Below are 9762 nucleotides of genomic sequence, written 5' to 3'. Positions count from 1 at the left end.
CAGAGGGAGTGGGCCCAGAACAGACAAACCAAACACTGGCTCTAGACAGGGTCTTTTATGTTTTTTTGCAGGTTTCGTAGTTTCTTACATGCTTGGAATGGGGGTGAGGTGAGGGTGTTGTAATCTGCAGCTACACTGTTAGATGCCATTCAGTCCTACACACTGGACCTTCACATTGCATGAGATACATTTGTTTATAGTTTTTCCTGCACTTTTTATATTCAACAAACTATCTCATGAACACAGAACTGATTAGCTGCTGATATGGTAATCCCTGAAGTCGGGCCCTTCCAGCAGCATGTTATGGCAATATAAAGCAGTGCTGAGTTTACCCTCAGCCAAGTTAAGTCCAAAGGAGCTGTTGATATCGTAAGGGCTGAGTTCATCCTCTCTGTGCATCTCTGTGCTTATACTCACATACTGTAGTTAGATTATCCTTTCTCCCACAACCCTCTCCCTCTACAAGTTTAGCCTATTCAGTTACTTTGATATTCACAAATTAATATTCTCATACCTATTACCTTACATTGTGAGCATGTTAGCTCAAAGCATTGCTGTTTCTAAGTACAGGCTCACAGGGCCGCTAGCATGACTGTAGAGGCTCTTTCCTTCATTTGAATGGAGCAGCGTGGGGTCGTCAAGTTTAAAAGGTTCCTGCTAGATCACTTTGTAACATGAAGACTGACTACTGTTTACCTGCCGACCGTCATGGCGAAAGATAGTTGCTGCTGTGATAATTTTCCAAAGTTGTAGAGTTCAGTCTGTTACAAACTGTTACAAAAAATCTTAAAACACATTCATCTGTTAGTCCAACTGGACTTTCTTTATCCCCATTACCTTAAACCACACCCTCCCACCAACACAGCGGGCTGTTTTTGGTCTGTATCCCAAAAACAATTTTTTTGGACTGTTTATTCCTTAATATGTAAATTAAATGTTGTATTATTGTTGTCATTTGTGTGCATTTTCATCATTATTCAATATTTGAACTTTTGTCAGATGGTATTCGTCTGTATGATGCTACCGAATTTTATTTTTCATGTAATAATCCGTCACATGCCTCTGTGACTCAATTTAGGTTCACAACCACAAGTGTTTGTTCCATAAAACAAGTTTGTATTAGGGTCTATAGAAATGTTAATAATCCAGGCATATAGCTCATGTAGTCTACTCTAACCAGTAGCAGGTTTTCATCACAAGTTAAATCCCTTTTTTTCTCTGGGGCTTTGTTACCATAAATGTATACTTAGCTCTTAATTATATAGTGGCTAACTGCAGATTCCAAAAGTGATTGCAGTAAGGAGACTTTAATAGCTTTGTGGCTCCTCCTATAAACTCTAATTACAGCCAGTGTGAATATTGTTTTGAAAGGATTGTTTTTCATCCAGCTGTAATGAAACGTGTTGGAGGGCGAAGAGGATGGAGCAGGACAATATATCCCTCCATCCGTCCCGGCTCAGGAAGAAGGCTTCCACCACAGAGGCAGTGGCTCTCTGACGGCAGGAGGCCTCCGCCGGCGTGTGGCTCGCCACCGTCCACAGGCTCAGGGGACAGCTGTGTCGCGCTGCCGTGTTTGGCCCTGTGCCCCGAGACAGCAGTTGCCATAAACAAACAGTGCTGAAAGCTACTGGCCCAGTCCCCAGCTCTTTTCAAGACGGTGCAGTGAGCCGGCTGACCTTCACCCAGCTCACTCCATTGAGTTCGAATAGATTTTAACAGCACTTGGGAGAGTCGAGCTAGTAAAGAAATGCTGTTTGTCCCGTCCAAAACAAGTGTAATGAGGACACTTTATTTTTCCATATTTGCTCTGTCACTGCCCACCTTCAATTCACATGTTATTATATTGGGAAAAAAACACATTCATACTTGGAAAGTTCACAGGAACAATGAGTTGTTTGATGAAGTGGGAAAGTTGGAGAACCTTTTGCTACACAAGCCCCCAACTACAGGATAAATGATTAGCAAGAAAACAGTAAATATGTTTGACAAAGCAATCCCAACTCAGGGTCCAGTTACTAGCCTTTTCTGGAACCTTGAACCTCATTACATGACCTTCATCAGTAAACGGAGTTTGGTTAGTTGTCATGAAGAAGGATCTGTGGCTGTTATGAGTTCCATAGACTTCTTGTCTATATCTGAAGTGAAAGCTTATACTATGTAAAATGGTTGAAAGATCGAGAAAAAGCAGAACTTGAGTTTTATTCCTCAATGTAAAGATGCCTTTCATACATTGGTAGTTCACTTGATGAACGTAGTTAACTATAGGTTACTTGTGTGTAGGATTTAGTGGCATCTAGCAGTGTGGTTGCTGATTGCAACTCACTCGTTTTAGCCTCCCTTTCCAACACAAGGAAAAAACTATGGTGGCTGCAAGACGTGCTAAAAACGGGAACAGCCCTATCTAGAGCCAGTGTTTGGTTTGTCCGTTCTGGTCTACTGTAGAAACATGGCGGCCTCCATGGAAGGCAACCTGTAGCATCTGTACATAAAAACATTCAAAGGTAACAAAACACAATAATTCTTATATTCTTATATAATATACTTATGTTTCCATTAGTGTATAATCACCTGAATAAAAGAACGGTTGTGTTTTTGTTACCTTAGAATGAGCCTTCTATATCTACAGAGGGAGTGGGCCCAGAACGGATAAACCAAACACTGGCTCTAGACAGGGCCTTTTATGTTTTAATCTTTTTAATGTAATCTGCAGCTACACTGTTAGATGCCATTCAATCCTACACACTGGGCCTTCACATTGCATGAGATACATTTGTTTATAGTTTTTCCTGCACTTTTTATATTCAACAAACTATCTCATGAACTGATTAGCTGCTGATATGGTAATCCCTGATGTCGGGCCCTTCCAGCAGCATGTTATGGCAATATAAAGCAGTGCTGAGTTTACCCTCAGGCAAGTTAAGCCCAAAGGAGCTGTTGATATCGTAAGGGCTGAGTTCATCCTCTCTGTGCATTTGGAAGGCTTATACTCACATCCTTTCTCCCACAACCCTCTCCCTCTACAAGTTTAGCCTATTGTATTCAGTTACTTTGCTGTTCATAAGATTTCAATTAATGTTCTTACATTTAATTTTAAATATCATATACCTATACTTATTTTATCTTTTTTTCAACATGCAAAACCAAAGGAATGAACACATCATACATTTTTATATAATAAATGACTGTACAAAGTAATTAGAAGATGGATGGTTTTAATCCCATTTTCACATGGTATAGTTACATCAGTTCCAGTACAGCGCACTGTATTGCTGTAATTGCCAAACTGAACGAGAACCTTTCATAAAGGAGGGATATGAAGTCAATTGAAAACAGGTGGGACTCTTCATTGCATGTGAAGCTCGTGTTGCCAGTGATTCTGAAAGAGCTTTCCATTACTTCTAACACATACACGATTGTTCCAGGCATTACTTCCAAGACAATATCCCGATCAGCCACGCCCTGCAGCTCACTGAATGTTTTTATAAAAATGGTTTTATTTTTATTTGGCCACCATGGTCATGTGACCCCGACTAAGAGATCTCAGAGCAGAACCTGACACAGTGTTTCCACCACCATGACCACACCATCAAATAATCGAGTTTGTTTTGAAAAAAACACTTTCACGTCCTACCAAAGGACCAGTTCCTCTTGCAAATAAAACACTTAAGCCGTCTGATGTGTCTGAGGGGTGTACTACGAAGCAATTTTGACTAGCCAAGCTTTTCTTTGCGTTAGCTGGCTCAGCAAAACCTAAAATCTCCATTCATCTTTGCTAACCCAGGTTTTGTTCATCACTTTCTGTGCACATTCCTATAAAAGAGGATGTCTGACACTTAATTCGACTCTTCTTCCGCATAAAATTGACCAATTGTGTGCCGCCTACTTCTGTCATGAGGAACATGTCGTTATAATGGAGAGCTATGACGAATATAAAATAATTATTACAACAAAAAGCAACAGTTGCTGCAAACAAGGCAAGAGAGGCTGGCAGGAAATTGCTGATTGACTCAATGCACTCTCAATGTCTCAGTGACAACTGCACATGGTAGAGCTCTTAACCTTTAAACTTGATACAGCATATTTAAGCATTATGCTCAAGAATTGGTCGTAGGTCTGTCCCATAATATACGACGGATGTGGAAATCACATTACTTTTTGGCTGAATCAGAGTGAAATTCATTTCATTTATGTAATATTATCTATGATAAATTCCAATAGAGTAATACATTTTCAAACTGGTGTTCTATTACCAGCAGTGTAAAATAAACTTGGCAGCAAATCAGGACCAACGTGAAGCATACAGTTAACACGGCTTCATTCTGTGCTAATACTAACATACAGCTCAATAGGTTTCCATATAACGAATCCCCTCAGCTGAGAATCTGATTTAGATCTCAACCTCCTCCAGAGCTGGTTAGGTGTGCAGCATAAGTAACCATGGCGATCTAGTCGAGTTAAAACAGAGCCACCTTCGTGCCATTCAAAACTCTGGCTTTAGGATCAACATACCTCGCCAACACATTAATCTTGCTTCGTAACACAACCCTCAAAAAATCCCCAAATCCCCCGTAGACCCTCTGTGTTGATGTTTATTTAACAGTTCCCTTTATATGAGCAGGCATTTTTCATGCTAAACTAAAAAACATTGATTATACAGGCATATATGACATGCCTGTGGTAGAGCCATTCATCTAAATACGTCAACAAAAATATGAGTCATTCTACTTTTGTATAATGTCAGTATTATGTTTTTGGAGTAAATATGTATTTGTAGTTAAAAGTGTTTATGGATATGGATCTACAGATTTTCAAATTCACAGTCAAAGTCTGTCATTCTGCACAGGATGTACTTCCACTGCCGATCTCTGAAACAAAGTACAAGACAAAATCCCGTCAGTTCAACAATCATAAATTACCAAACTTTATTGTTTCTTCTGTTTTGTGTTTTTTTTGACAATAAATTCTGGTCCCATGGACATTATTATGAGGATGTTTTCTTCCAACTCAGCCATGAGAGGATTTCAACAATTTTTGGATGGTTATGGGGCCAAACTGCTGCTTCATGAGATCAGAAGTTGTTAGAAAAAAAACAGATGTTGTGAGCAAACCTTAGCACTCCGCTGAAGGTGGTCTGGGCACCTCGGATGAAGTAGCCATAACTAGGGACCACCAGCTCTCCTTCTTCTCTGTAGTATTCAGGAACGTCGGTGGTCTTCCTGTGGAAAGCAACAAAAGTCATGTTTGTGTAATATTTTGGAGAATTTATGTGTAAACTTTTAAAATTATAGTTCTATATTTTGGGAAAATAAATTTTCTTGCGAGGATTCCACTCTTGTGTCTGTACACTAAATATGAAGCTAGAGCCAGAAGACGTTAGCTTAGCGTAACTCAAAAACTGAGCACAGGGGCAAACAGCTTTTCTGGCTCTGTTCAAATGTGAAAAAAATCTCCCTACCAGCACCACTAAATCTCACTAATTACCTTCTTATATCTGGTTTGTTTAATCCATACAAAAACTATGTAAAACTATATACTACATGTAAGTTTTATGGTGGTTATGTGTGGAACTTTCTCTGCTAGCAACCTTTCAGGTAAGAAATAGTCCCCCATATAATCGCTGTTAAACCAGGAGGTTGTCATTTCTTCGATTTCTGTATGCACAAAACCAAATGAGCAATATGAGCTTTAGAGGTGCTGGTAGGCCGAGCTAGCGGTTTTCCGCTGCTTCCAGTCTGCTGCAGTCTGCTAAGCTACGAAAGGGAATAAGCCAAGGATATTTCCCAAAATGTAAACTTCTTATATCCCGGTGAGAACGTACATGCAGGAGTAGGGACAGCGGCGTTTGTAATAGCAGCAGTAGAACTGCCATTCCCGGTCAAGAACAGATTCAAAGTACTTGCTTTGTACACCCGCTACCAGGCCATTGCGAGTGCACGTTGAAGTCCTGCAAAGACACAAGAGACTCATTAAGTTATAAAAACAGTTTTAATTTATGACACTGAAAGAGATCTAAAATGACACCACATACCCTCCTGTTACTTCCAAGTCATTCTTTTCTTTGCTTTCAAACATAAAGTTTCTTAAGTTTATACTATATTGTTTGGAGTAAATACTGTTTTTTTGAAGGTCCATACACTTTGCTGTCACCACAGCACATCCAAGAATACCAGGTCCAAGCAGCAGGAGCTGCACAATGTGTAGAAGTTTGTCATGGCAACATAGGCACAGCCATCAGCCATTGAGCCAATGGGGTTGTTTCCCTGCAGGGTAATGTCCCAGTCGGTGTAATTTAAACAGACAGCTATGTTAAAAGGAGGCAGGCGTGGCAGTGATAGAGCGTTAACAGTGTTTGCCTTTTAATCAGTGGGCTGGGCGCAGTCAAGCTTAACTGAAAAGAAATGTGGAGAGCACAAATGTGTTCTGCTCTCCAACCTAGAAAAAGCAATCTGAAGCAGATATAGTTTAGCCAGCAATGTGTTTGGTTTGTTAAGGCTGCTGTTTACACAGAGATGTCAGCATACAGTTTTCCCTCCAAAAAGGTTGATCCAAATCCTTTAATTATATCAACCTTTGCAGTTGATGGTTATTCGAACATGTTTACATGAAGTTGTGCCGTTTGTGTGATAAATTAAAAGATCACCTGACTCCACATAAAGGAAACCAGTCATAAGCAGTGCCTACTGCCTCAATCTGTTGTGTGTTATTGCTGCATAGTCTTTTTCTACTATCTGGTTTTTGTGAATGGCATGTTGCAAAAGTTTAGGAACTTGCTGTAACCTGTGGCCTATAAAATACAGTCTGATTTCTCTGAAGGGTCATTGGGATGATTCTTGTTAAAATACACTAGGGGCAGTCATATTTCCAGAAACTGTCTGCCGGAGAAACATGGAGCTTCTGGAGTGAGACCATGATTCATACAGGCCCTGGAGAACCTGGCTGTGTTCCTCTGAATGAGAAAACAGTGGACACAATATAATGAATATAAAGTCTGAGTTAAAATATTGTGTGGTAGCAGAGACAAATAAGTAGGCTTTGCAGGCTGCAAAGATTGGACTGTACCAGTGATTTGTAGGGCGACTAGGTTAAGTTTTGTGTGTTTGTGTTACAGGTCTTAGTAACATCTAATTTGTTTCAGACTAGTTCAATACATCTGCTTGCACTTAAAGCTTAAAAAATGTCTTAGCTAGTAATAGGATGCTAGGAACCATCTGTTGCACCTTCAATCAAAAACTATCATGGATGTTTTAAGGAGAACTGGATACAGAGTTAGGGGCGGGGCTACATTCATTCCTATGAATGCTGCTCAATGGGCCACGAAGCCAAAATAGTTCGACTTCCTGGTATAAAATTACTACATCATATGGAACCAGAGATTTCCACTGGCCATCCCGGCTAACTTCTGGTTTAGCCCTCCACTAGTTTAAAAAGATAAAATTATTTAATTGCACAGCTTTCCAAATGTTACAGGACAAAATGGATACAATTCAGACATTTGGCGACAGTTGTGATCATTTTACAGCCGCACACTTCCTGGGGGCTGGAAATCAATTATGTAAAACAGGAAGTCGTTGTAGCATCACAAGCTAACAACCACACATTTTTGTAAATGTGTATTTTTTTATTCATGCATACGTGGAGAAATGTGTTAGTAGTATTAATGCAGATTCAAATGGGTGGGAAATATCCAATTATGCTAACTTAGCTAACTTTTTTTTAATATGAGCATGTTTTCTTTTGTGATATGAAATTTCAATCTTCCCAGTTCAAACCATTATTAAACTGCACCGTGTGGACCATCTTCCATATTATCTTTCCTCACTCTAAATGGGCCATATGTTAGCTAGCCAATGTTTTAGTTTTGTCGCATAAGCTAGCAGTTACGCAGCAGTTGCTAATTTGTTTGTAAAAACTAATCTCTAGATAAGAATCGTTTGTGTGGTGCAACCTGTTTTAAGTGAGTGTTAGCTGAGCTTGACCTTGTGAAGAGCTGGTGTAACCGGATCTATCAGTGACCAAAGACATCCTCTGGTTGCAGCTGTATCTTTCTTTACGGAGGTCTTTTGGAGGTCTGCCATTTGTGCGTATGTCACCCACCCACCAACAACACCGGTGGTTTTGTTCACACAACAGTTTCAGCAGAAAACTCCACACAGGCCTCGTATGGGCCTTTGTTGTCTGCTAATAGTGACCTTTAACAGCCTGTGTTGTTGGTCAAAGTATGTCCTACAGTGAAAAGGCATAAGTTAGTAATTAAAGCATTTTTAACTTTGATCTGTACTTCCTCCTGTTGATTGGAACAATCAGCAACAAATGGACCAAAGCTGTGCCTATTACGTGGCTTTCACAATAAATGTGGTAATAAATGTCATTCTGAAATGCTTATCTGGGCCTAGATGACCAAATGAACAAAAATAATAAATCCAATGTTAACAGCTGCTCTGCAGAGTAAAAGAGAAAACTAAAGAGAGAAATACCCTTTTAGATTGTGGTATGAAATGCAACAAACGTCCCCGTCTGGAACCAGCAGCATGTGCTGCAACTATTCGCCTACCAATTGCAATCCTCATTCATATCACTGCTGATCACATGCCTGTTGACTGAGGCAATTAGTGTATTGTTGTTTGCAGTAAGATTATATACTAGAGAAAAACAGTTAATCAGAGGGAATTCTGTTCATATCTGTGCCACAGACTTCACATACCAAGAAAACTAAATAAAACTTTCATTTATACTAAACCAGCTAAAGTGGTTTTTTAATGTTTAATATATTCTAAATACTCAAAGTCAACAGCACACTTAATGATTTTTCTGTAAACCCTGAACAGATGTTTTTTCCAGTATGCCTCAACTCACAGCTGGACAGTGAAAGAAAGCAGACAGCAGGTGGTCAGAAAGTAAATAAATCACTGGTATACAACAGAGGACCCACCACTCCAACCCAGCACGGTTGATGTCGTCCCACCAGCAGTCAGTGGGCTCACCCAGACCCTCAGGTGTGGGCTGGCACTCAAATGTCCACAAGCGGTCTGAGCCATCCTGCTCGCTGAAGTAGCTCCTGATGGCCACGAGAACCTCTCCGTGGGGACACTGGAAGTTGAAGCCCTGCCGGTAGCTGTTGACCCAGGCCATGTCATGATGGTCATGAGACTGAGCTGCCACTGTGGCCAGCATAGACGACACTAACACCACCAGAGCAGGATTCATGTTGAAGAAATCCGTCCGTCTGCTGAGATTCCTAACTGCTGCCCCGGTTTAAACTCCTCCAAGTATTTTGTTGTCCAGATGTTTTGTATCCAGGAGTGATGTGTAATTTGCTGCTCTTGGGACAAATCCAAATGTGGACCTCGCTTGACAATTTAAGGTGGACTCTGAGACAGAGCATTAACAAAGTCTTACCGTAGATAAGGGTTTACCTTAAAAGACAGCACTTTCAGATTACATGCAATTCAGATATTTATGTGACGCTTTATTTGACTCTGGAGATTGTGTTGAAGTGTTAACCATCCATTGCTCGGTTGTTAACTCGGCAGTGTGAAGATCTTTTTTATGGCTTTTTCAATATAACTAGACAGTTTGATTTTATCATCACATTTAAAACACATTTTTGTGTACAATCTAGTGAAATGCTTAATAATTTTGACAAAATTGAATATAATGATTTTATTGAGCTATGCCTTGTATTGTGGGTAAGCTACGGCCAAACAACAAAAAAGCATTAATCTAATATGTAATAAGTTCAGAAAAGTCACTTAAATAATTCTA

The 9762-nt window shown here is 40.0% G+C and overlaps 1 protein-coding gene across 1 annotated transcript; it reads right to left on the bottom strand.

Moving 5' to 3' along the window:
• Nucleotides 1–3195: 3195 nt before the first annotated feature.
• dpt (dermatopontin) lies at nt 3196–9284 on the bottom strand. The gene is made up of 4 exons (XM_035653316.1): nt 8930–9284; nt 5819–5944; nt 5109–5216; nt 3196–4865 (listed from the first exon to the last, which is right to left on the bottom strand). The coding sequence occupies exons 1-4, from the start codon at nt 9202–9204 to the stop codon at nt 4799–4801; spliced, it is 576 nt and encodes a 191-aa protein (XP_035509209.1). The 5' UTR covers nt 9205–9284; the 3' UTR covers nt 3196–4798.
• Between the last annotated feature and the right edge of the window lie 478 nt (nt 9285–9762).

Source organism: Morone saxatilis, unplaced genomic scaffold, assembly GCF_004916995.1.
Source record: "Morone saxatilis isolate NCDOM2014 unplaced genomic scaffold, NCSU_SB_2.0 Contig12, whole genome shotgun sequence".
Classification (NCBI taxonomy): Eukaryota; Metazoa; Chordata; class Actinopteri; family Moronidae; genus Morone; species Morone saxatilis.
Note: the sequence above shows the minus strand (reverse complement) of the source record. Positions and strands in the feature narration are given on the sequence as shown.

Excerpts from the sequence above, each read along its gene's own strand:
- dpt (XM_035653316.1), bottom strand. The coding sequence starts at position 9,204 with ATGAATCCTGCTCTGGTGGTGTTAGTGTCGTCTATGCTGGCCACAGTG. Across the intron at positions 5,945-8,929 it reads AACCGTGCTGGGTTGGAGTG|GACTTCAACGTGCACTCGCA; the intron begins GTGGGTCCTCTG and ends GTGTCTTTGCAG. Across the intron at positions 5,217-5,818 it reads CGCTGTCCCTACTCCTGCAT|GAAGACCACCGACGTTCCTG; the intron begins GTACGTTCTCAC and ends TGCTTTCCACAG.